The 27,285-nt window shown below is 48.4% G+C and overlaps 1 protein-coding gene across 3 annotated transcripts; it reads right to left on the bottom strand.

The window, feature by feature from the left end:
• Positions 1-215: 215 nt before the first annotated feature.
• BANF2 (BANF family member 2) lies at positions 216-26,181 on the bottom strand. Of its 3 annotated transcripts, XM_045528157.1 has the most exons (3): positions 26,069-26,181; positions 8,499-8,627; positions 216-371 (listed from the first exon to the last, which is right to left on the bottom strand). In XM_045528157.1, the coding sequence occupies exons 1-3, from the start codon at positions 26,069-26,071 to the stop codon at positions 225-227; spliced, it is 279 nt and encodes a 92-aa protein (XP_045384113.1). In that variant the 5' UTR covers positions 26,072-26,181; the 3' UTR covers positions 216-224. The 3 variants fall into 3 exon arrangements, 1 of the variants encoding a protein (XP_045384113.1); XR_006729406.1 differs by lacking the exons at positions 216-371; positions 26,069-26,181 and adding an exon at positions 7,734-7,787 and having other exon boundaries at positions 8,499-8,545; XR_006729405.1 differs by lacking the exons at positions 216-371; positions 26,069-26,181 and adding an exon at positions 8,756-8,765 and having other exon boundaries at positions 8,467-8,627.
• Between the last annotated feature and the right edge of the window lie 1,104 nt (positions 26,182-27,285).

Here is a 27,285-nt window from a genome sequence, read left to right as displayed (position 1 = left end):
GGCAGCTTCTCCATCTAAGTTAGGTTGCACTTGATGCGGCAGGGTGAGGACATTTTCGACTACAAAGAATGTATCAGTTAGATATTGCTACATAGCAAACTGTCCCAAACGTCGGTGGCTTTAAATAGCAATCCTTTATTCTCACTCACACATCTGTGAGTCAGCCGAGGGCTGGCTGATCCAGGCTGGGCGCAGGACCCATCTGGCTGGCCTTGGGCTTGTGTCTACAGGAAGCAAGCGCACCACTCCTTGAGACAGTTGGAACTCTGCTGGGCCTCATACTCGGTGGCGCCGCAACAACAAATGAGCCACTTCTGAAACTCTGCTTGGTTCTTGTGCATCAGAAGGAATTGTCCCAACAGGATGTAGGCCTGGGGAGGGGACAAGGCAGGGAGGGAAATGGGAAAGATTACAATAAACCGGCTCAGATGTGCTGCTCCTCCCCCAACCACCAGGACTCCTGTGAAAATCAAAGGAGCAGGGTCCGTCGCATTCCAGGGAGAAGGTCGGCCCCTGAAGCCCTGATGTGGGCCGTGCAGATTCGGGGACAGGCTCCTGGTGAGATGTAGGGCCAAGTTAAATGCCCATCTCCCGGGGTGGTTTAGGGGCTGTCCAGCCTGGGATAAACCAAACCCCATCCTCCTCAAACTGTAATGAGCATATGAATCACCTGGGTTCTTGTTAAAATGCAGGTTCTGACTCAGAAAGTCTGAGTCTGGGGTGAGGCTTGAGAGTCCTGCATTTTTAACATATTTCCAGCTGATGCTGGTCCAGGGAAAACATTTTGAGTAGTGGGGGCCTAGCCTACTTCTGAGGATCCCTTAAAGCCTCTGGTGTAGTATTTCTCTCTTTAAAACACACACAACATGGAGTAAGACAAGCTCCCCTCCTCACTACTTTCCCGATTGCTGTAGCACAGGGTTTCTAAACCTTGGTGCTATTGACATTTTGGATAATTCTGTATGGTGGGGGCTTTCCTGTGCATTGTAGGATGTTTAACAGCATCTCTGGTCTCTACCCACTAGATGCCAGTAGCACCCTCCCTATGCACCCCCAAATAGTGACAATCATAACCATCTCCAAACACTGCCACACGTCCCCTCGGGACCACAGTCTCTCTCGGTTTAGAAGCACTGCACATGGGGCTGGCAGATGAATAGCATCTTGGCATCGATTTGTTTTCGCAAAGCACCTGTGTGATCTCAGGCAAACTCACATAACCTGAAGTAAGAACCTGCACCGCAGTTTCTGCACCTTCCTAAGGCACATCGTGTGACCTGCCCTGCAAATTAAATGACATGAATTAAAAGAGAAAGCATTTGAAAAATGCAGATTCCTCTTTTGTGCTGGGAGCTGCAGCCCTGGGGGAGGAGCTAAGAAGGGTTAAAACACACTAAACCTCACCCATCCCTCCTGTCCTGAGTCTCTGTGGGTGAAACACACACACACGAGATAAACATTAAGTGTACCATGATTCATGTTTCTATGGCATTCTCTACTTTTCTAATTACTTGCCCCCACAACTTTTCATTGATCTTTTACAATTTTATCACACCATATGGACAAGGAGCAAGAACCACGCAGAGAAAGGGACTTCCCAAGATCATGTGGCCATAAATTGGCCAAGCCTCTAAATGGCAGAGGCTGCAGATTTCAGGTCACGTTAGATGCCCGTCTCTCAGGGCTTGTTTGGGGCCTTTCCAGCCCAGAATGAACGAGAACCAGCGTCCACCCACACCGTTGGGTTCTGGGCCCTGGCCAAGAAAACCCACTGGTGTCTGTTTACTTTCAGTTATGTAAAATAAAGCAAACTCCATCTTAACCAAAGGGAACATATTTTTTAAAAAAGAGAAATCAAATAAAAGCTGAATCCCGGTCATAAAATGTATTCAAGCATTCGAGTTCGGGGTGTTTATTTTTAGTCATGATCCAGTTGTTGACAAGAGAAAAAACCCAGGATTTCTTGGTGATTTTTGAACTGCTACTTTAATCATCTTTTTAAAAAAGCAATGTAGTTGCTTAGCACGATCTCATTTTACTTTCACAGTATGCTCCCGTTTTCAGTGGTGGATTTGACTGAGATGTTTTTAAATCAATGTTTTAAAAAATTAACATGTATCAAGGGTTAATTGAGCCAGCTGCCGTAGGTGCAGGAGGTGCCGAGGTGAATACAACAGGAACAAGAGACACAGAGCTTTGTCCACAGAGAGAGAACATTACTGATAATAATAATGATAATTAATAGTAAGTGGCTTACATGGAGCTCTGTCCAAGGAGAGAAACATTAATGATAACAATTAATGGTAAGTAGCACTTCTGAGCACATTCGAGGGGCCACGTGCTGTTGGAGACCCCCCCCACATACACACGCTTTAGTCCACATGATCCTCACGTGTGCCCTGCCCCCAACCCCCCAGGTGGAGTCACTAAGAACAGAGAGGTCAAGACTCCTGTTTTCCTCTGCGCTGTTCCTGCACGTCCCACCTGTCCTCTGCCCATGTCAGAGGCGGCACCACCACGTCGGCTGGCTGGTAACAGGAGCCTCCACGTCCCCACCGGGTTCAGCAGCCAGGACGCCGGGAATGTGTGGCACGCAGGGCCCGAGCTAACTTTCCAGGAATGCTGCAGGGAGAAGGGCCTCGTCTTGCAGGCTCCAGGGCCAAGAGGCAACCCGATGCTCCCTCCTCAGCTTTCCCCTGGTCTCCCCCTGGCATCTTCCAGTGGGTGGGAGGGAAGCTGGCCGGCCTCCTGGCTTCATCCCTGAGGCCTTTGCCTTGCTCCCGGGGGAAGCCGGAGTCCTGGGCTCCTGTTGTGGCCCTGCCAGATGCCTGCTTTGTTTCTCCACGGGCTCCAGGAAGCCCGTAGCCGAGGAGGAGAGAGACTGCCCCCTCTCCCTCTTTGGGCTGAAGCTTGGCAAAACCCAGCTGCAGTGAGGGTGACGTAGAAACACAGAAACTCCGAACAGCTGTCCCTAGCCTCTCACCACCCTGGACGGTGGCCACGGCCAAGCCAAGCTGGCACTTTCCTCCCCAAGGCAGCAAGATGGGGCCTCGAGGGCAGAATTCCCCTCAACTCCAAGTGCAAACAGCCAAGTTCACTCAGGGCTTTGCCCCAAGCAGAGGATGAAACACCCTCCAGTTCGCTGTGTCCATTCCTTGCTAAACGGCAGTGATTTGCATCTGCACCAGGCTCGGGTTCCTGTGCATGTGACTCGTGTTCTCACACAGGGCCTGGCACTCAGCACAGCCCTCGGCTTGATTGAATGCTCTGCTCCTGCCGTTTTGAAATTCTTAGTAAATCTAAACAAGAGGCCTCACATTTTCATTTTGCGCTGGGCCCTGCAAAGTAGGTGGCCGGCCCTGGTCCACAGTCCCTGAAACCTTCAGTCCTCACACTGACACCTGGCCCTGCCGAACAGAGAAGTTGTCCTAGCCTCTCTCATTCTCAAGCTGTTTACACTTCTTCTGCCTAAGTCCCTAGCTCCCTGGCACCTACACTGAATGTACCTCACATCACCACAAGATTCCGGGATGCAATGACACAGCTTCCTCTGGTTTTCTGTCTCCATTCATTGGCTGTTACGTCTTCGTGTCCTCGGATGGCCAATGGCAACCTTGCAAACCCAGTATCTCTCAGTCACTTCAGGTTCAAAGCTCTGTGTCTTCAGTGGGGATGCTCCGTCCAGGGTAGGTCTTGCCCTTTCTTCTTTCTCGTCCCTGTCTCCCTGGCACACACCTATACTAAAAAATTGTGTATCTGAAATCAAAATGTAACTGGACCCCTTGCATTTGATCTGGCAACTGCAGGCAGAAAATCCCAGAACTTGTGTGACTGGCTCCTTGCATAGCTCAGACGTCGGGCAGGGGAGGCCAGTGCCTCATCGTCCATTCAGCAGAGTGGACAGGCAGGAGCTGGGGCCTTTGCGGCTCTGCTTCAGGGACCAGGGGACACGAGGGAGGGAGGGGCTGACCACACCTCGGCCTTCTGGTCCTGGGCTCAGCTTTTGTGCCTCTCCACCAAGTGCAACAGAGTGACTTCGGGAGGAGATGGAATGCCTCTGGAGTCCGGAGAGTCTAGAGACGAGGGTATGGGCAGCCGCAGGCAGACAGGTGCAAGAGAGAGCAGAGCCTCGCAGGCAAACAAGGGGAGGGCAGCTTCGAGAAGCATCTTCCTCATAACTTCAGTTTTGGGGGCAGGGCACAACTAGCACAATGGTGTAGTGTCCAGACCTACAGCCCATCTGCCCAGATTCAAATCTCATCTCCGTCACTTCCTGTGACCTTGAGCAAGTCACACCTGGTCTCTCTGTGCCTCGGTCTCCCTGTCGGTAAAATGGAAACGGAATGGTGTACCTTGTAGGATTTTTTTGACAAGTAAATGAGATAAATATATGTAATGCACTTAGAAGTGCCCAGCATGAAGCCAACACCATGTGCTACTCCTGTTAGGAGAGACTTGGGGAGCGGGTGGTACCCAGAACACTTACTCACTCTGATCATCCAAGTATCGCTCAGGAGGAAGATTTAGGCTCGAGGATATGGCTTCATAGTGTCCATAAACAGTATCGACCAAACCAGATTCTCTGCGATGCTAAACTTACTTCCATGATGTTGGAGGACTCTGGAGTTATCACCCCAGAAGCACACCCACCCCGCAGGGCATTCTGCATTTACTGAACGTCCGCAAATTCATTCACAAACGCAGGCAGGGTTTCCGCAGGGAGAAGAGGAGCACACAGACCCACCCTCTGCCTCTGAGGAGATCAGGGAAAACCCGCAGGTGAGCTGGGACTCTAACACAAAGAGTGTGGGCTCTCTCTCCAGCCTTGAATGGAAAAACTAGAGTCGACCTTTTGTCAGACGTCACCGCGAGGGCCCCCCTGCTGAAAATTCAAAGTGCTCAGAAAGCGAGCTTGTTTGCAAAGTGGCAGAAGGAAGGAGGTGGGCTGTGTGTGGGGATTTGGGGGGGGACTAGGTTGGCAGGAGGGTGGCTCCCGTATGTGTGTGGTTCAAGGACAGTCTGGCTCTCGTATGGGGACGGACAGAGAACATAAGACAAGACTTAACATCATGGGCACAATGGATTTTCCCATTTCCAGAGTTCCTTTCCCCCTTGCAGCCGCTCGGCCATTAAATCTAGACCAGCGCTGTCCAGCAGAAATAGAAGGGGAGACAGCCACATATGTACTTCTCAGTTTTCTAGTAGCCACAGTAAAAAGGGGGAAGGAAACAGGTGAACTTAATTTTAGTAACAGATTTTATTTTCTCCCATATTTTTCAAAATATTATCATTTGAACATGTAATTGATAAAATCATTATGAATGAGATGCTTTACACTCCTGAGAGTGCGTTTTTCATATTTCTAGCACATCTCGGTTCAGACAGGTGCCCATGGGCACATCTGGCCAGCGGCTGCAGTGCTGAATCTGGATCCTCAGGCCAAAGCTGACTGCCCCAGGGAAGGGCAGACACAAAAGAACCCAGAGACAATGCCATCATGCCTTTGGCTTTTGTGCTCTTAAAGAGACTTGAATGGATTCATAGCAGAATCAATAGTTTTGAAAGTCATGACTTAAACTGGGAGCTGGAGACCCAATCATGCCACAGGCCAAAGCTCTGGGGAGGATGGGGAAGGACGGAAGAGCAGTCCCCTCCCGGCACCCCACGACTTCTGTTGAAGAAAAGATGAAAGACCTGTACGAGGGAAGGAATGGAGCAGAAGGTACTAGAAACGGGGGCTGGTGAGAGCTTGAGAAGGTGCCCTATGCCTGGCTCCCATTCAGGCCCCCCCAGAGGTGATAGATCACCTAGATAAATCAGAGTGGCTGTCCCAGGGCAGGGAGCTGGTGCCTCATCTCCCCTGTGCTCCCAGTGTCTTGATGTCTCTGGAGAGAGCCGATGGCTGGGACAGAAGCCCAGGCAAGCAGGTCTGAGGGCAGCGCATAGGTCAGTCCCAGTGGGTGCCAGAGAGGGTGCAGAAAAAGCCACGACAGCCAGTGCCCAAGGGACAAGGCTGAGAAAGTTGTCATGATGCAAGGGTGGGACATGAGGCGGTGTTTGCTCACAGCGAAGAGACTGAGGCAGGGCATGGTGCCAGCTACCCCTCAGCAGAAAGCAGCAAAGACAGAGGATGGCATGAGGCCCAGAAAGATGTCCCCCTCCCCGGTCCCCCCACCAGGATTAGGTCCCCCACAGGCAAGGTATAAACATACAAGAACTTGCATTTTGATCGGCTCAATATGAGAACCCCGCCCTGCCGGGATTTGCCTGCCCCAGACACTGACGGCTGGCCCTGCCCACGGACCCCTCCTCCCAGAGCACTTGCTCATCTTTTAGGGGCCACACCTAGGTGTCCTCCTGGGTCCTCCTGCAGGCCCAGCCAGGCCCCAGACCCTCATACAGGGTCTCACCACCACATGTCATTATAAGACCCTTCCCTGCCTGGTGTAGCCACCTGGCCCCAGATCTGCTTGTGTAGTTTGTGACAGCATGATCCACGGCCGTCCTCATCTTCACCCCGGACCTCAGTCAAGGCAGTAACTCCTCGAAACTCTGTCTCCTCATTTGTAAAGTGGACATAGCGACCCTGATCTCAGTCCCAGGTAGGGGAGGCCCAAAGCAAAGGATAACGGTGACATCTCCAATATCGGTGCCAGGAATTAGTGGCTCTAGGAATATGCAGGGTCTAGAGTGAGCGCCACTCACTGCCCTGGCCAGGAGGCCGTGAGCACCAGAGGGACATGTCTCCAAGGACTGGGCTGCACATGAGCAACCATCCCTGCAGCCCTGACTCTATACAGGCAAATTCTCAGAAGCCTGAAATTTTTCCATTATTCATTCTTTTGTCTTAAACCTGCCTATCATCCCACCTATACTCCTGAAAACACACACACACACACACACACACACACACACACACACACACACACACACAGAGTTAAGCTAGAAAAGGCAAAACTACAAGGACAAAAAATAAATCAGTGGTTGCCAGGGACTAAGGATGGTGAATTTGAGGAAGCACAAGGAAATGAATATTTTGCAGAAATTAGATTATTCTATGTCTTGATTGTGGTAGTGGCTATATGACTGTATGCATTTGTCAAAATTTGTACAACTGTGTGCTAAAACAGATGAAATTTACTATATGTAAATTATACCTTAATAAAAATATTTTTTAAATGATGAGCACAGTTAACAACAAATCCCCTCAATTATGGAAACGTTAAATCGATGGTGTTTGATGTCAGAATTTCAGTGGTTACCTCTGGGGACAGGGGATGGCACTGCCCAGCAAGAGACACAAGGGAACCACCTGGAATGTTAGAGGTGTCTAATGGTGAGATCTGGGTGGTGGGTACATGGATGTACATATACGTAAAAACTCACTGTGCTAAAGCCTTCATATCAACGCACATTCCCCTATGTATGCAACATCACAATAGAAACGTAAAAGGAACAGCCATTTATTTTAAAAAAGAATTTTTAATTTGAAATGTCTCCCCTAGGGAATAGTAATATCCCCTTTATCTGGGAGGAAAGAATCACATCTACCTCAATTGTGGAGCTCCAGTTCCTGACAATACCACCTATTGGATATTAAATTGGCTGGTCAATTGGGGTGACATTCAGAATAGTTAACAACTGGTGCGGAACAGCAAGTCAGTCAGAAAACCACAGGTCCAGAAGTTCAGATTCAGGTGCAAACCAAACTTATCGCCAGCCATGCGTGCAGCAGTTGCCAGCCTCTTTGGGTGTTTCTGCCTGGTGGTGGAGACGGACTTGGAAAGCTGAGGGGAATTAAGAGCAATGGCTCTAGTCGGTGCCCGTCCTGACTGGGTGTGCGACGCTCGGCGTGAGTTCCCACCCTCCTGTGTCTGTGCCCACTGCCTATGGATGCTCTTTGAGACTGTCTCCCATTCTCTCCTGAGGTTCTAAGCAGCTTTTAAACAGCCCCATAAAAATAAATTATTTACTTATCTGAAAAGAATGTGCAGATTCCATGGGATATCCTTGAGGCCACTCTTTGGGAATGACATCTTAGAATAACTCACATCCCCTCACTCTGGTGTAGACCCCAAGTTGCTGCTTCTCCACCTGCCATTGCCAGGCTGGTGCCCAGATGTGGGCAAGCAAGATTCCATGTGTCCCTTCCTGGGGGTGGGGGTGCACCCACATCATCCATCCTGACAGCTGTGCCCCAGACTCTGGTGGCTGGCCCGCTTCTGTCGACTGACCCCTGAGTGTCTGAACACCAAGCGAATCGTGCCTAGCCCAGCTGCTCTAAGCCGAGGTGATTTTATTTGCTCATGATTTGAGGGCCCTTGAGGCTGCCCAAGCATGCGGGGTCAGTAGCATGGAAGTATGTGGCACCCTGCCAAGTGGCAGCTTTGCTCTCTGATGGCCCTTCACAGGGACACGTGGCCCGAGCTGCCATCTGGCAGGACTGGGGAAAGAGAGGTTGGGAAGAGAAGCTGGAAACATAAGAAAAAACATATTACCTTGTTGAAACCTTTGGTGACCAAATTGATTGCAAGCTCATGGCTGACCCCATCCACCCAGCAGACATCTTTTTCTCCGATGGGTTCAGAGAGGAAGGCTCTCAGCCTGGGGGACATGTGATCCACCTCCTGCAACAGCAGTGGGGAAGAAAAAGGGTTAGCAGGTGTCTGACTGCTCACAGTGTGAGTGGACATTGGGGAACCCCCTCAGCCCACCAAGGGACTAGGGCAACAGATGGCAGAATCCCTCCCGTCACCCAGCATTTCCCGGGGACTGTTAAATGCCGGTTGCACCGCGCTGCACAGAAGGCCTTGACATATCCATTCCCACCTGGGTGGACAAAGAGAAGTGTAATCATGGCCACGGGCAGGTCAAATAAATCACATTAAGTCAACACTAAGTTAACATTAAGTTAACCCGCTGCAGCTCTTAACATTAAGCATGTTAAGAACTGCATCGGGTTCCTTTCCAACTTTTCCCACCCTAAATGCTTAAAGCAACAGCTTGCTTTTCTAAGCTAATTATCCTACCTTCTCTCCTAACCACTCAATACTTTTGTCCTACTTTTATTTGAGTGTTTATCACACTCTGTAATAGTTGATTGTTGCAAGTAACAGACAACTCTTTCGTCCGGCGCCATTCATAGTCAAGAAGACATTCTATGGCTCCAAAGCCCAGGGGAAGGGTGGGGATGGTGCAATCAGGCTCACAGCTCCACTTCCCAGGTGTTCTTCCAGCTTTCCCTCCTTGTGTTGGCTTTGGTCTTGGTTGGTGAGATGGCAGTGAGATGGCTGGTCCAGAACTTGTATGGCCCAAAATAAAGAAGAAAGAGAGAACTGGTCTCTCAGAAGTTCCAAGCAGATGTCTCATCCAGGCCCCACAATCTGCATCGCATCACCAGTGTGAGCTCAGTGTCAGCCATAAGCCCGGGTCCTAGATCTGGAAGTCGAGTTAGCTTTCTCTAAACCACACAAGCTGTGAGTTCAGGTATAGTTGCCTGAACAAATTCAGGATTACTATCCAGAGAAGGGGAGGTGAGTGTGAAAGCAATAACCTTAATGTCCCACTACAGTTCACCTCTTTGGCTACTCACATCCATACACTCTTCTTCCCTCACATAATCATTAGAAATATCTGTTCTTGGCTAAAATAGACTTATCCCCATCCCCCAAAGCAACCCTGTGATTCATGCAGTTCCTGGATCTAGAGTCAAGGTCATATTTTTGCGGAGATGCAGCATACTCTCCATCATGTCTGTAGATAGCTACTCATGATCTGATAACTAATGAACTAGATTCTGAAGTTCACACCATCCATGTAGCCAGCAATGCTGGAAAGAAAACAGCCAAGGACATATGCAATAGAATTTCCATTTGGAGAAGAGGAGAATGGGAAACACACTCAACCTTTGCTGGTCAATAGTACACACAATATCTCACCCGAAGGAAATATTGAGGACTCCCTCCCCTCGTGGTGAGGCGAGGTCCCCGGTCAGGCAATATGGCGCCCCTAGTTCTGGGTTTGGGTGTATCTCCCTTGTCCTCTGCCTTGTTAACATGTGAGTGGGCATAGGGTCGATGCCTTCCCGGGGGAGTCACTGTTTTAGCACCCCACTTCTTGTGGGTACGAGTTCAGGGATTGTCCTGAGGGATGGGCAATCTCAGGCCACAGTGGACACAATCCCTAGCAACTCCCTTAAGAATTTAATGTGTCTCTTCTAGTCAAGTCCATGGGCTGAACAGAGCTGGAGATCTTCTCAGGCCAGAATCCTTGAGCTGGCGACTGGCCTCTGTGCCTTGCCCACTGCCCTGCCCCTCAGATTAGAGGCATCTTCGTTCATCTCTGAAGTGGGGTGGCACCCCACACTTGTTCCCTGTGCCTCAGCTCTATCCCAGCTGCATCTTCACAACAAGTCAACAGTCCCCTTTACCAAGCTTGGTGTCCTTAAGACAAGAGGCTTGGGTGAGACCTGGGAATCAGGGATAATGTTTAGCGAGGGCTCCAATCTTTTCTCTTGCTAAGTCACCCACTTGTTGCCTGTGCTCTAACTTTAGCCAGATAAATCAGCTCCTCCAACCCAACAGGACTTGCTTATCAGTTTCCATCACTTTAGATTGCAGGTCACAGGCAGAAAGGACCTCACTTAGCAAAGCTGTGTTTTCAGCTCTCTCCACCTTCAAATGGGCCACCTTCCCCTTAAAGCTGGGTCTTTTAGGACCTTAATAAAGACTGCAGAGGTAGGCAACATCCTGAATATTTTCTAGAAGATGTCCAAATGTCATGGTCTCCATAAACATAAGGTCTATATCCTGGTGTAAACGGCCATTTTGCTGAACAAGGATCGCCGTCGTTCCGGTTTGATACAACCTTTCTACTGTCTGCCTGCACGTCTCTTCTTAGCCCATCCACATTTAAGGTTTGTTCATTATAGCATCCCCTTCCTGGTACCAAAGTCTGTTTCAGTTTGGACAGTTTATGATGCAAGTAACAGAAAATCCAGTTTAAATCGGCTTATACAGTCAGGAGGTAACTTGTCCCTGCTCCTGTCCCCACCTCCCTATTCTCCTCCAGGTCATAATACAAAATGGTGTTGTACGCCAGCATTAACAGGTGAACTCTTCAGAGCCCATGGCTTCATGGGACAATGAATTGGGATTGGTGGCCAGCTTCAGGGCTGGGCTGGTTAAGAGTCTAGAATTTCTGAGTGAGGAAAAGCCTGAAAGTCTCATGAGCCACATAAACTTTGCTGAGGGAAAATTCCATCCACTATCCCTGCTGGCCATCTGTTAAGTTAAACAGCCGTGCCTGCTAAATCTTCCAAGAGTAACTGGAAACTACAACATTGTTATCACTGCACTAATGGCATCAAAGACAGGTAATGATTAGCAACACCTTGTGTGTGTGTGTGTGTGTGTGTGTGTGTGTGTGTTTGCTTTTCTCACACACCTGATCTCACTTTGATCTTTGAAACACCTTTGGAGTGGTTTTTACCCTCCTAAGTCCTCCAGGGATCAGAATAAAAGGTCTTTGCATTCTTTAGGATGCCTTTGGCTGCAACAGCGGTTCTCAATTGGGGGAGATTTGGCCTCCTCAGGAACATTTGGCAGTGTCTGGAGACATTTATAGTCGTCACAACTGGGGGAGTGGGAAAAGCTATTGGCATCCAGTGGGTAGAGGCCAGGGATGCTGCACAAGACATAAGACAGTCCCCATAACAAAGAATTATTCAGCCCTGAGTGTCAATAGTGTCAAGATTGAGAAACCCTGGGCTACAAGTAATAGAAAATCCTGTCTCGTATGGTCTTAAATAATAAACACATTTCTAATCTTGCAGAACCAGAAATCCTCTAATGAGGTGGACCCAGGATTTTATCAGTCAGTGGCTCTGTGTTATCAAGGACTAGGCTAGCTGCCCTCAGGACATCTACAGAATTTGCTCAGATTCCATCCCAATATGAAAACCTCCAAGGGAAGGAGAGGCGCCATTTCTTCTTGGGTGTGCTTAAGGGCAGGCAACCTTTCCCAGAAACTGTCCAGCAGGACATCTTTTGGTCTCATTGGCCAGAACCAAACCAGGTGTGGCCAGGGGACTGGGACCACTGTGGTGGGGTTGTGGATGAAATCAGCCTCCCTGAAGCAAAAGGCTGCTCAGAGAACACTGTGTTCTGTAAGAAGTGAGGAAGGAAGAGAGGAAATGGATGCTGGGTAGGCAAACAGTGTCTGCTATATCTTCTAAACCCTGGTGTAATATTCAGTGCGTTACAACTCGCCCTTCTCGAAGTTTAGTGCGTGCGCTAACCACCCGGGAGGCTCCTGTTACAAAATGCAGATTCTGATTCAGCAGGTCTGTACTGGGCCTCAGATGCTGCATTTCTGACCAGCTCTGAGGAGATGCTGATTTGATTGGCCCACATATCACACCTGGACTAGCAAGCCATCACGTGATGACACTTATAGCATAAAATATAACTTCTTAACCATTTTTAGGTGAAGAATTCAGTAGTGTTAAGTACATTCACATCATGGTGCAACCAATCTCTGGAACTCTTTTCATCTTGCACAACTGAAACTCCATAACCATTAAACACTACCTCTTCATTCTCCCCCCCCCCCCTCAGCAACCACCATTTATTTTCTGTCTCTGTGACTTCAACTAGTCTGGGTACCTCATGTAAGTGGGGTCATACAATATTTGTCCTTGTTTGTCTGCCTTGTTTCATTTAGCATAATGTTCTCAGGGTTCATCCCTGTTGTAGCATATCTCAGCATTTGCTTCTGTTTTAAGGCTGAATAATATTTCTACTGTATGCATACTACGTTTCTTCTTCTTCATCTATCTGTGGACAGTTGGGTTGCCCCCACCTTCTGGCTATTGAGAACAATGCTGCTACGAACATGGATGCACAAATATCTTTTCAAAACCCTGCATTCAATTCTTTGGGTACATACCCAGAAGTGAAATTGCTGGATCATATGGTAATTCTATTTTTAATTTTTTGAGGAATCCCCATATTGTTTTCTGAACCACTGTACCAATACCAATGCCACTTATTCTTTTTTTTTTTTTTTTTTGAGACAGAGTCTTGCTCTGTTGCCCAGGCTAGAGTGCCCTGGTGTCAGCCTAGCTCACAGCAACCTTAAACTCCTGGGCTCAAGCAATCCTCCTGCCTCAGCCTCCCAAGTAGCTGGGACTACAGGCTCTTACCACCACACCTGGCCAATTTTTTTTTCTATTTTTAGTAGAGATGGGAGTCTCGCTCTTCCTCAGGCTGGTCTCGAACTCCTGACCCCAAGCGATCCTCCCGCTTTGGCCTCCCAGAGTGCTAGGATTACAGGTGTGAGCCACCTTGCCCAGCCCAATGCCACTTATTCTTAAACTTGACAGCACATTAGACTCACATGGGGAAATTTACAAATTACTGATGCTTGGGTCCCTCCTTCAGAGTTTTTTAAAATTCCTTAAGTGGTTCCAATATGTCGCAGAGTTCGAGAACCAGTGTTTCCCTGTCATTTGCTTCTTTCTCATAAAATTTTGAGCTGAGTTGCTGGGATGATGGGGTCCCAGCTAACAGGGACTTTGCAGAGGAGTCTGCAGCGTCTGCGCAGCCGTGTGGCACATGCTCGCAGCTCCCAGGCAGCGTCCACCATGCCCCCCAAATCACAGGGCGCATCATGTCCTCATTAGCCATCAATAGGAAGACTTAACCATGACCCTGATGACTTTGAAATCAGAGAAGTTCACAGCAAGCAGGCCTCAATAACAACCTGTTCCTTTTTTTTAAAATTAAAAAAGGGATCTTTACTTCAAAGGAAGCTTTACCTGGAATCCCTTTATATAAAATAGATCAAAGCAGAATTACTCTGTTGACTTGGGAATGGGGGGGGCACCAGAGAGCCCCCTAGACATATGGAGCCATGTCCATGGCCCCCATGGACTCCTCAAAACCCCTCTCCAATCTAACCTAACGCCTCACTTCACCCATAAGAACCGAGGGCCAATCGCTGTCTGTCTCCCAGGGAGGGAGCCCCTCTCCTAAAGCAGGTGACATGTGCTGAGTGAGCGGCAGGGCTGGCCTGTTATGTCACAGTGAGCCCTCGGCCACCCTATGACAGAACTAGGCAGATGCCTCAACGTAATCCCACCCCGTAAAAGTTCTTGTTTGACAGGGAGTTCTCTCAATGACTGTACTTTATTTTGAACCGCAAAGTCCTGTTTGAGGAGGACACACCGGCAGGAAATGACCTCAATCCATTCTCGTTTTAGATGCTTTGAGAGTCACCTGTTTAAATAAGGAATAAAGGAGTCAATGGAATTTAATCTGGATTCCCAGAGGAATGACCTCCCAGTTGCAAATGTGTGACATCCTTTAAAGGTCATTTTGAAAAGCTTTATGATACGCCTTTATGAGGAGGGGATCCCAAATCCGCCCCTATCAGATAAATGGGGTGGGGGTGGGGGCTGCTCTAATGCATATCCACATAGATGGGTATTTGGGGCTTGGGATGCAATTTCCAGTGGGGACATTATACACGAAATCAAAAAGTGACATCTCTCAACAACTACCATTGGCTGGAAGTGAAGTTGTTACTCTGAAAACTGTACAAGATGACACAAAAAATGACTCTCATTCAAGTACTATTGTTTTCTTGAAAGGTGAATTTTAAAAGTGTGATATTTCTAAATATATTATTTTATATAACATGTGATTTGACGTGTGTAATTAAATTATGAAATCAAAGGGTGTATGTATAAGGCTATTTTATCTATATCCCTAAAAACTTATATATTCAAATGGCAAAAAGACATTTTGGGGGAGTTTTCTTGCTGGGAAAATGAGGGATTCCTTATTCCCATGTTTGCTTTATATTTGGGCACATACGGTCTTGCCTACCCTAGGGAACTGAGCTGTTAATATCTAAATTGCATGTTTTGTCCTTACCTATCATTGAAGGTAGGTATTGACAGGGAATTCTACGGGGGGACACCTGCATCTGTGGGAACACTGTTGAGAATGCCACTGCCCACATTTTGTTCTATAAAAGTATCCCAGATGATACATTTTTTTTGTAATTTAATGCCAAGAAAAAAATACACCTTTCAAAATTGGTATATTTCTACCTTTATAATAAAAAGAATTAGTAAACATTCTATTTCACTTTTTACTCCATTTAATAGGAACCTTTGCCCTAAATATGATGACTGTACAGAGAAACCAGCATGGATTAACTCCTCCTCCACTTTATAGTCATATTTGGTTCTTTTGCTCAATGCCTTCATTTTCTCTTTCGACCTTTATTTTAAAACGGAAATTCATGAACTCAGAGTACTCCCTCCCTTTATTAAAAGCTGCTCTACTATATAGTGAAAGCCTCAAAGATATGTAGAATATAAATATCTCCTAAACCAAGCAGATTTATGGGAAGACTCAAGATCCACCCCATGCCCTCAAAACTCTACAGCTTGTAGTGTTTTGTAGAGACCCCATCTCTACAAAAAAAATTTTTTTTTAATTTTTTTAAAACTTAAAAAAAAAAAAACTTAGCCAGGCATGGTGGTCCATACCTGTAGTCCCAGCTACTTGGGAGGCTGAGGCAGAAGGATCACTCTAGCTCAGAAGTTTGAGGTTACGGTAAGCTAGGATTGCACCACTGCACTCCAGCATGGGTGAGAGAATGAGGCCGTCTCTAAAAACAATGAAATAGAATAATAAGGTGGTAACCTTCCTGTGACACTGGGGTCTGACTCTGAGGAGCCCTCTCCCCCTTACGCAGTTAAAGATTGGAGGAGACTCTGTCAGGCTGCGTATTAGAAAGAGAAATGCCTTCCTTTTTGGGTGGAAGTTCATAGCCTCGAGAACTTCCAAAGGGTTCCATTTTGTAAAGTCAGCTCAGGAATTACTTTTCAGGGTTCACCATGCTCCCCGAGTTACTTTCTCCATGAGGATTGCTCAGTTGGTGGGACCTGAGGCTGCTCCTTGCCATCTTTTCCACCACCTTTGAGGAGCCCACGAGAGACAGAAGCTCTGAGAGAAGGAAAGGGACAGATTCCCCAGTAATCATGTGCAGGCCTGGATCTAGCCATGCCTGAAGGCATCTACCCTTGGACTTTTCCATTGTGTCAGGCACAATAAACAAAATAAGCATTTCTGCTTAATTCAGTTTAAGTTGGGATTTGTCATTTGTAACAAAGAGTCCTAATAGACCCCCAATATTCACGTATTCACTTACTCATTCAGCAAGTGTTTATGGAGCACCTATCACACACCGAGCACTACACTAGGCACAAAAGCGTTCCCATTCCATCCAAAGAGTCGGATCGGTCTCATGGATTAGGCATCAGGAACGGAAGAAATCATTTTCTGATGACTGTTAATACTCATTATTCAAAAATAGAGGTAATATTTGCCTTCCTTGCCCTTAGCTCCAATTCTACAATGGGAACAAGATCTTTTATTTCTCTGCTCCTTGATGTCTCTCTTGCATATGACCATTTAATGAAAGATCTTTCTCTTGATGGGCCTACAAGTGATGAATAACCAAGTAAATTCAACAATTCCTCAGACCTTCGCTGAGCACTGTCTGTATGCAAGGCCTTGAGTTAAGTCTATGAAGCCACAGGACAAGGCCTTCTGCAGATGCCTCTCCCGGAGAAAACTTAACCAGCCCATGGCAGGACACACCACTCAGGGTGTACTAGCTGTAGGCGGGGCATTCCCCAAGGCAAGGGCTCACCTCTTCAGGGAACTAGGAAGGAGAGGGCAGGTCAACTTCATGGACTCGACTCCACTCACTCACAATCTGAAGGCTCCTGCTAAGTCCTACTGGAGGAGCTGGGTTGGGGTTAAGAGACCCGAGTCTGATCCCAGCTCTGCCCATGACCAGCTGAGTGATCCTGGGCAAGTCACCTCCATTTCATATTTATAAAATCAGCGTTGAATTAGCTGGGGCTCATCATTCTGGTTCCTTCCAACATTTTGTCTCTCTGTTCATTTACAGTCTTTAAATGGTCCAAAATTCATACAGGTCCCTATTCTACCATTTTCAAATTCAAAAAGCTCTGAAATCTAGAAGTTCTTTTGGGGGAGCAGGGCAGGGGAGGGACTTAATTTGGCAGCAAGCCCTGGCCTGAACTGACACGAGGCTATTTATAATCTTTATTATCCCACTTGGTGTGAATATTTATACATTTCACCACAGGAATATTAATGGGTTTGTTTACAGGGTGCTAAGCCAGGCTCTACTAGGAATGCCTGTAATATACAGAATAGACACCATATTGCTTTTCTAAAATTTTTTTTAATCTGAATTCCCTGAAACTCCAGTTTTAAGTCAGATTTTACAGGCGTGTACAAAGATCACTGTGCCTGCAGCCCAGACAACATGCAATGATCCACCAAAGATGCCACTTGTCTCCCCAGCTTGTCCACACTCCACCCCTCTTGTCCCACGACTCTTTCTTCCAATCCCCTTTCCAAACATAATTGCCCCCTTTTTATAAAATTCTATCTAGGCTGGACACCCTTGTCTGCTTGTGGTTCTAGCTGGGACTATTTCTGGTTGCCTCTTTCCTTCATGAAAACATTCCCTTCCCTTTGGGGCTCTGTTCTCTGCAAAGGATCAGGAGCTGATCTAGTCAAATAAGTCACGCAAAGAATAGAAGAGAGTGTTAGTTTACGCTCTGGGGACAAGAATCTGCTTTTGTAACAGATGTATAGTTTTTCACCTTTTATTTTTCTTTTCAATTGTGGTAAAAATATAAAACATAAAATTTACTACCTTAACCATTTTTAAGTGCACAGTTCAGTAGTGTAACATATATTCACATTGTTGTGCCTCCAAGCTCCAAAACATTTTTATATTCCATTTTCCCGTCCCCCAGCCCCTGACAACCACCGTTCTATGTTCTGTCTTTACGAATGTGACCACTCCAGATAAGATAGCTCATATAAGTGGAATCATAGGGTATTTGTCTTTTTGTGCCTGGCTTATTGCACTTAGCATGTCTTCAGGGTTTATCCATGTCATAGCATGGGACAGACTCTGTCTCTTGTCAAGGCTGAGTGATACCCCACTATATGGATATACCACATTCTGCTCATCTACCCGTCTATGACGGGCACCTGGGTTTCTCTCACTCTTTGGCCACTGTGAATAGTGCCGCTGTGAACATGGGTGTACTGTCACAGGTGCATGTTTAAACCTCTTTATTTACACCCCTTGTGAGCGCAGCATTTTGATCCCTCCTCTCTCTGCCATTACAGCCCCAGAGAGAAGAGGCAAGTGAAGTCGTCTTGGGAAGAAGGAGTTTCCCCCAGAAGAAAGAAAGAGAAAGGGAGGTCTAGCTTTGCTGCCCCATGGATTCTAGAAAGAGGAAGGAGAAAGCTCACCTCATTATCCACACCATCCTCTCAGGGGGGGTGGAAGAAAAAGGATGAGTGTTGGGGGAGTAGATAATTGCTGCGGGGGCTCTACCTTCCCTGCTTGGATGGAAGTCCAGAAGTGAGCAGGCACATTAGATTCCAGAGGGTGGGACTCCACTAGGAATAGGGTGGGATCAGGAACATTGGTGGGGCTATGGGAATGGTGCCTGGGACCTCGTGGCCTGTCTCCCTGGGCTTGCCAAGAGACGACAACAGTAGGGTCACTTCCAAAGTGTTCTGCAGCAGTGCAACAGCAGCGAACAGCGGTTAGGTTGGTAAGCGTGAGGCGGTGCCTTTGGCTTTTTGCAGCAAAAAGCTCAGGAGTCCAGAGCAAGAAGGGCAGAAGATGCTTCAAGGGCTGATGGGTGAGCCAAAGCCTGGAGTCAAGATGAAGAAGTGCCATAACTGGGGACCTCACAACCACAGGCAAATGCCCAGGCCACAGACTACAGCAGTGGGCACTAAGATACCCCTAAAGACCAAAAGTGGCTGGTCACCCCTCAGAGGCAGGGAGTGGACCAGAGCAGCTTGTCCCTGCTCACATGGAAAGAAGGTCTGGTGCCAGCCTGGGCTCACCCTGGGACCAGAGATCGAGTATGGATCTCGGGAGAAACGAAGCCAACTTACGCTGGCCAAGTCAGGGAGTTCACGCTGGTTGAGAACCTACTATTAATACATGCCTGCCTCTTTATGGCTATTGTCACACTTAGTCCTCAGAATTAATCTTGCAACACTGGAGAATTGTTCCTGTTTTTAGAGATGTGGAAACTGAGGCCCCGAGAGGCAAAGAGGATTGCCTGCCTAGTAAAAGGCGTGACAGGCTGTAAGCTGAGGTTTGGGCAGCCCCAAAGCCCAGGTCTTTCCTCTCCAGGAATCAGAGCAACAAGGACAATTTCAGCAGCTGCTGTCCCTGCCCTGCCCATGTCCCCCCAGGGCTCATGGTTCCCACGGCAAGTGCCTGTGGCTCTTTGCCCTGCAAGTGGGCGAGCGGTCAAGGCTGGAGTGCTGGATGGGACCCCTGGAAGCAGCCCCCAGCCGGGAAGATGTGGGTAGGTGGGTAAGTATCCAGCCCCCCACCCTTCAGGTGGGAGGGCTCTGGGGCATGTCCCCCATCACCTTCCAGATGTCCCTAGTGGGATGGAGCCTCCATGGCTTGTGGCAGTAACTTGCTCAGGGCGGTCTTCCCTTCCCTGTCTCCCTTTCTCACTCCCTTACTTATGTGACCTGGATCCCTTTCCAAATCAGTAACTTGCACTTAAATTAGATTCTCAGGGTCAGCAACCCAACCTGCAAGCTTATCCAGGCTTACTGAGCACTGTGCTAAGCCCTTCACAAGTATTATCTCATTTAATCCACCCATCATGTGATGACATCTGTTCTATTATTATCCCCATTTCACAGATAAGACACATTAAGTGACCCGTGGCATTGCCTGGCCTCAACCCGAAGTGTGCCTCAGGCTAATGTCTCTGTCCTCAATCACTGAGGCTCTAAGCAAGGTTTCCACTGGATCTCTGGGTGATTGTTTTCTCTTCTTTTAGCTCCAGACTGAATTTCTCTACTTAGGTGCAAATATAAACAGGGGCTGCAGCAGTTGGCTGTCAGCCAGGGGACATCTTGTGGCATAGGTGGAGCCGTGTGGCATTTGAGGCCCATGTGCCTGATGTTTCCCTCCTGTTCTTTGCCAGAGAGAATGGCTCACCCAAGAGTTAACTTTCCTTTATTTCTCTGTTCTCACGTTTTGTGCACCCTGACCTTGCCTGCTGGGCCTACCACAGTGGTTCCAGTGCCTTCCAAGGACCCTCCAGCCATCAAGTTCCTCATGTCTCTGGAACATTGGCTGTGAGGGTGTAGGCATGTGCATCTGTGAGTCTCAATTCAAAATCGGCTCTAAGTCACTTGCCTGATCGTCTCAAATGCAAAGACCTACTTAAGATCCTTTCAAAAAGAAATCACTAGACTTGTTGGCTCTGGCTTCAGAAAGGGGGGCTCAGCAAGAGAGTTCTACCTTTCTGATTTGTCTTCATTCAAAGCCAAATTCTCAAGGTCATAAAGAAAGGAATTCCCAAAGATTGTCATTGCTTTTGTTGATTGCATTATCATCCGAGCAGTATCTTGCAGAAAGTATAGAAAGGAGTTGCAGTAATTTCTGGATACCTTTTGGTGTTTTGTAGCCATCAAAAGATAAGATTCAATGACCTTTTTAAAATTAGGGACGCTATGAGCATCTATTGAAAGTTTAGATCAGGGGTTACAAAAGCCATTGTTTTTTTCATTTTAAGTGAAAAATAATCAGTGAGGAAAAACAGTGCAAGGGCAATGATAAACTAGGACATCTGACATCCACTGGGGATGTCACAAAAGTGGACTGTGGTTTATCGGGGTCCTATACCCCATCTAAAGGAGGTAGTCCCCTCTCTGGAATGTGGGTCCCAGGTGACTGGATGCTGTGAGTTTTTTCAAGAGAAGCCCTAATATTTTTATGTACAGGTTCCCAATTTTTTAATGCTGGGCAATAATTCAAATATTCATAATACTATGTGGACCCAACAAAACAAAGCCATGCTACCAGTTTGCCTGCCTCTCCTGCTATAGACCTTCCTTCCAGAAAAATGCCTGCTTGCACATATAAATATAATTTGACATCATATTTTAGGGTGTTGTGGACCAGGGACCTCAGGTTAGGAGCCCTTGTAGTCAAGTTTCAACTCTTAGGAAACCTTCCCCTTGGGTGTGGTTTCCTTGGGACACCTTCTCAGCTTCCCTGAAGAAGATCTACAAACAGGTATCACCATTCTTACCTCTACCGTACTTCCATCTTCCCACCCAGTGGCCAGACATTACTCCTAACATCTTCCCTTAAATCCCGGCCTGGATTTTCATCTCAAAGGCACCCCTGGTGCTTGCGAACCTGTTTGAAAATGCTAGGGTGTAGGCCCCAGTCTCTTCCCCCTGGTTGGCCTGTGAGTGCTGGTGACATTTAGATGTCAGCTACACACACCCCACCCTGATCACAGTATCTACTTCACTGCATGGACTTTGGGTTGAGTCACCTGGAAATGACCAAAGACACACACATGCCACCCCTCTTCCTTTACAGAGAAGACTTGAGAAAGCCCTCCATGCCATTCAGTGCTCTGAGCTGCTGCCATGGGCACCTTGAATGCCATTTCTCTCCGAGTGGCAGTGTAGGGGCAGGAGAAGCCAAGCCAGGGTATGGCTGGACCTGTGTTTGGTCTTGGCTTTGCCTCTTATTTGTGGGACACCTGGACCAGATCCTACCTCTTCATCCCTGCCACCTTACCATGGGTGGGCTGAGCACCTTGCTACTTCACAGACATTGTCTTCTTTAATCCTCAGGACAAAGCTATGAGACAGGAACTCATTTTAGCCCCCATTTGCCAGACGAGGAAAGAGAGGCTTAGAGAGTTTAATAACATGCCCAAGTACACAATCTTGCACGATGTATTCAAGCCAGAGCTTCATTCTTTCATGTTTAGCTAATACCGGTGAGTTCAGCCAACTAACCAATGGCTGCTTTTCTCCTCTTGATATATGTGGGTCATGACCATGCCCATGCTGGGTCATTGAGTGGCTCAGAATGAGCTTATGTGTAGTGCCTGGACTAAGGAGAGTCTCATCTCAAGAATGGTGTTGTCATAACGATTGCCCTCATGTCAGCACGCCCCAGCCCTGACGCACAATCTCTCCCTGGATTTAAAGTGCATGCTTGGCTCCAGCAATTTCACTTTCCCTCTGGCCCCTCCTGCTTGGCGTTCTCACTGTCTGACTGGTGCTGACTCTCGCAGGTTCAGCCAAGCTTCGAGCCTCTTCAACCTCACTGATGGCGTCACCGTTCTGGTTGGGTGGCCGTGTTTTCCTAAGTCCTGACCCACGGGGCTTTCTGCACTTTTCAATAGTTCCCTCGGGTCTGTGGGAGCAAGGGGCATGTCCTAGGCAGGGGTCAGCCCCTCTAGGTGCCTGTCAGCCCTCACAGGGGCAGTGCCATGGAAGCCCATGAGCTGTCATACAGGAATATGTGCAAGAAAGGAAAACAAACAACCTCCAGACAGAAGGAACACACCCGGTGGGGGCCAGGGCCACCGTGAGGTGCAAGAAGATGCTTCTACACAGCATGAGGCATGTCATCAGCACAGCAGCTGGGGATAATCTCTGCACTAACTAGTTGCATGACCTTCCCCAAATCACTTTCCCTTTCTTGGTCTCAGTTGTTTCATCTATAAAATGGGGGAAGCAGAGTTAGGTTACTAATTTCCAAACAATAGCCTCCAATCTTCCCCCACTCTTTGGGATTCACAGTGCACTATGGCTTATTTAAGGCTCTGGCAAGTCCTGCGCAGCAAGGGAACTGCTGACCTGACCTAACCTTCCTTGACCAGTCTTTTAAGTTACATCAGTGAACATCCTTTGAACCAGTGTTCTGTGGAACTTGCCTTGGCTAATTTTCAAGCTTCTTCTGGTACTAAAGATCTCCAGTTCCACAGCCCTCTGGGTCTGTGCAAGGGGATAGGAGGCCTGGTTGGCTGTGGGCCCTTTGGAATTTCTCAGCCATCACAAGAGGACTCCAGTGCCTGCTCTCATGGCCAATTGGGGTAACTTTCTGGTTTCCCAACAGTTCTCTCTCCTTTCTAATTTTCCATGGAGAATCACCCCTTCCTGTCTTCATTCCGTGTGGCTTGGGTGGGGCAGACATTACCACTTGGCTCCGCGGGGCATACACATGACCATGCCCGGATATAGAAAGTTCTACTGGCCAGAGCTGGCTACAGAACAAGTCAGAAGTGAACCAGGACCAGAGTTCAAGGTCAGACTGTGTGCTCTTGGGCTTGGTGCTCCGTTAAATCCTTTGAGGTTCCAGTTTTCTCCAGGGTTACGTGAGCCTCTTCCAGCTCAACAGTGGTTCTAAATTATCCACAGCAAGCTGCCAAGTCCACAAACAGTTGAATTCGGGTCTCACCCGGAGAGCACAATCAAGGCCTCATCCGTGGTAACTGGCAGCAAAGAGGTCTGTTTATCTGACTTCTTTGCAACCTCATTTAAACTGCCAATTTGGGGCTCCCTGATGTGAAAAAAGAACAGAGCATGGCTACTATTTCAGGGCAACACGCAGAAGGGAAATTGCCACAATTAGCCAGAGCTGATTTCGATTAGCATATTTTCTTCTTCGGTGCATAACATCTGTTAGTGTGGAAACATCACCCTATCTTGTCCCATCAGAGCGAAAGTCCCAGCCAGTGAACTAGGCAGGTCCACAGGGAGTCCCACATTGGCCAGGACAAAGTCCAGGAGGGGCAGTTTGTCTTCGGGAAAGGATAAGAGAGGAAAATGCTTCCTCACCCAAGTTGAGAGGCAGCAGAGGGAGACATAAGTTCTCCCTGGGGTTGTCCAGATCTGCTCTGTCACTTAGTGTTTGTGACATCTCCACAAGTACCCTAACCTTGGGGGCAGTTACCCAACCATCCTCATCTGAGAAATGGGAACAATAACACCCACCTGAGGGACTGAGGGGAGGAGCACGTGAAATATCTCTGGGAACACACAGCATGCAGGGGTAAATTGGTGCTCAGTAAATTGGTGGCTGAGTCACGCTCTGGACAGGAAAGAGTCAGGTGAGGAAGAGAGATGGCACAAGGCCATCGGGTCAGCGCTCAGGCCTGACTCCTCCATTCCTTCGTTCAACACATGTTAACTCTGCAAACTGGCCCAGGGCCTCGGAAAACTCCCTTACCCAGCCTGGGTTCTCGTTTCCTACCTGGGGCGCGGCAGGTCGGCGCAACTGATCTCTATGTTTCCTTCCAGCTCTCCCCACCTGACCTAAAGTTCGCAGCCCCCCCAGAAGGCCTGACCCATCTGGGTTCAAGCATGAAGGGTGGGCAAGGTATGGAGACCCAGAAACCTACAAGCTGGGATTTGGAAACAACCGTTAAAGACCTTTTGGTCCCGCTCTCACCTGATCACAAGAGCCCTGTCCCCAGCTGTGCTGACGGAAGGCCCCTGGCTGGCCAGTGCACTCTCACCGCCTTGCAAAGCTGCCCATGCTACATTCAGAGCGCTCAAATGCTGGGGACAGTTGATGTGAATACACATTTCAAGTTAATGTCTCTCTCCGAATGTGGCACCCAGCACAGAACATGGCCCTCAGTTTCTGTATCTGTAAAATGAGCTCTAGAATGCCTGCCTCACAGAGGTTGGGATTCAGAGCAATAGCGCAGGTGACCATACATGGGAGGTGTGTGGCGTTTGCTCCCTCCTAGCCAAAAACAGGTCCAGGACCACAGGCCCCTCCAGCGCTGGCCCCTGTGCTGTATTTTCTCTTTTTCAGTGGAGCCTAAGATGGGGCTAGGATGTTCTCAGTTTGGTAAACTGCTGCTGTCGTGGGATCATGTGTGCGAAGTAAAGGTCATCGACTTTAGCCCAACACATATAAGACAAAGGAAGGACATCAAAGCCTGAGGGTAAAGGATTTCCCTGACCCCCACCTCCCTTCCTGCCTTGCATAGTCAGGTCAAGCCCCTCTTGAAATTGAGGGGTCCCTGTAGAAACCACTCCTGCGGGCGAGGTGTGTGCTGCTGGGTAGACCTGTTGGCACTCGCAGAACGCCAATGGCCCATCTGGACGCATGGAGCTGATGGACAGACCGTGGGAAAACATGCAGAGGCCACAGAGGGGGAGGCTGGCTCCACCTCCTTGTGCCCTGAGCTGGTTCCCCTGTTTGTTGTGAAAGGTCCCTGGGCCTCAACCACCCTTAACCTACTGCTGGTGGCCCAGCTGGGAGGAGCCAGCAACCTCCCAGGGAGATGGCTTTGGTCTCTGCCCCCATCTCCACCACCTCTTCAATTTTGCTTACTTTCCTGTTGTTCTAATCCATCTACCCACTTCCCATCACCATCCCAAAGCTCTCTTACTGTCCCAAAAGGGAAGAAAGAGATTTAGTACACCAGAGGGTCACGGGAAACTGGATTTTAAAAGAGGCAGAGTGCGTCTCCAGCCATACCATCCCTGAATGTGCCTTATCTTGGCTGATCTTGGAAGCTTAGCAGGGTCGGGCCTGGTCGGTACTTGGATGGGAGACTCCTTGGGAATATTGGGTACAGCAGGCTATAAAAAGATTTAAAAAAAATAAAACAGCCAGAGCGAGAGGGCAGTCTCCAGGAAAGAAGGGCCATCACACACATTTTGGAGGGGAGGGGGCTTCAGCTTCCCTCACAGCACTGTGAAGCTGACTCTGCTCACATGTTGTGAAGTGTGTATTTTGGCCAGTGGCTGCCTCTGACCTCGATTAGGGCTGGGAGTGATGCTCCAGTGAATCTGCCATCTGAGAGCCTGACCTCTCTGCCCTGGAGTGTCTATCAAGAACACAAGAGACCTTTGTCCAGGGAGCTGGCTCAGGTGGCAAACTGAGCCTTAGAGGTGATGAGAGTACCGCCTGCTGCAGATGGTTACCCGGCAGAAGAGGCTTGGAGGAAGGGGTGCCTGCATCAGGTGAGTCAGCTTTCCTAGTAAGAGATTTGGGCTTGTCCTGGCACACCTCTGGCCACCAGTTTGGCCCATCCAATCCTATGTGAGTTTGAGTCCCCAAAGTGCTCAGCCAGCCAGCTGTTGGTGCTTGGGGAGTTCTGAATACTCACCATGGGCACCTGATAAGCCAGTGTGAGCAGGCGGCTGGTCTCAGTTGTCTGGATCTGTAACTGCAGGCCAGTCTTAGGAGGTTAAGCTTATGTCCTTGGCCAAGGGGCAAATCAGTCCCAAGATCCTGTATGGACCACATTGTGATGTCACACTCCTGGGGTGGCCTCACAGGAAGGGCTGCTGCTGTGGCTGCTGGCATCAGGGGACAGGGCAGGTCAGGAGCGACTGCCCCTCCAGAAGATATGGACACAGCTGGGTGCCGTTCCCAGCTGGCACAGCTGGGGCAGCAGTGCGGGCTGCCTACTACACAGACAGCATCAGCCTGGGAGACAGTTTATAAACCCACCCACTGCCACTTGCTGCTACTCCTCCTACCCCCACCGGCCTGGATCAACCCAATTAAACCAAGCCCATCTTGTATACAGTTTTCCCACTCAAAGCGACTTATGAGGGTACCCCCAACTCTGCACATTTTCTATGATTGATTTAAAATTCCAGGGAAGCTTTTCCCTCTGCTGGTACACCCCTGACCTTCCCTACTGCCCACCTGGTGTGGCCTCAAGGCAAGCAAAATAATTTAAATACTGACTCAGAAAAACAAACAGAAACATAAATCTGCTGTCCCTTCCCCCTTCCCCCCAGTTCAATCCAACACAGAAGTCTTTTAGCTTATCTTCCATAGTATACATGCTGGGCTGCTTTCCATTGTTGGTAATTGATAATTAGGTATAATTTGTATTTAATAAGCCCATCAGGAAAAGAAAAACTCACAAGAGGGGGCAAAGTATAAAACATTGCTGGAGGTTCTATCCCTCTTTTTCCTCTGGTGCTTGGGACTGGGGGTGGGAAGCATTCTAACCGAAGAGCAAAGAGCTCTGCTTTGGAAACTGTTGGGCTGCCCCATATTTTACAGTCTAAAACAGTGGGTCTCAAACTTTAGGGTGCATTAGAATCACCTGGAGGACTTGTTAAAGATACAGATTCCTGGGCCCCGCCCCCAGAGCTCCTGACTCAGTAGGGCTAGGGTAGGGCCCGAGAATCCGTGCTTCCAACCAGTTCCCAGGTGATGTCGATACTGCTGGTTATGGGACCAAGCTTCAAGAACATGTAAGGATGCTGGTGTCCTGAGCTTGGTCCTAAAATGGTACTGCCAGCTGATGGCAGCATTCAGGGGGTGCTGGAGACCAAACAGGAGCTGTAGCTTTGGGGCCAAAGC

The sequence above is a fragment of the Lemur catta genome, chromosome 17 (assembly GCF_020740605.2).
Source record: "Lemur catta isolate mLemCat1 chromosome 17, mLemCat1.pri, whole genome shotgun sequence".
In the NCBI taxonomy this organism is placed as follows: Eukaryota; Metazoa; Chordata; class Mammalia; order Primates; family Lemuridae; genus Lemur; species Lemur catta.
The sequence above is the reverse complement of the archived record's forward strand: the minus strand, read 5'-3'. Positions and strand labels throughout refer to the sequence as shown.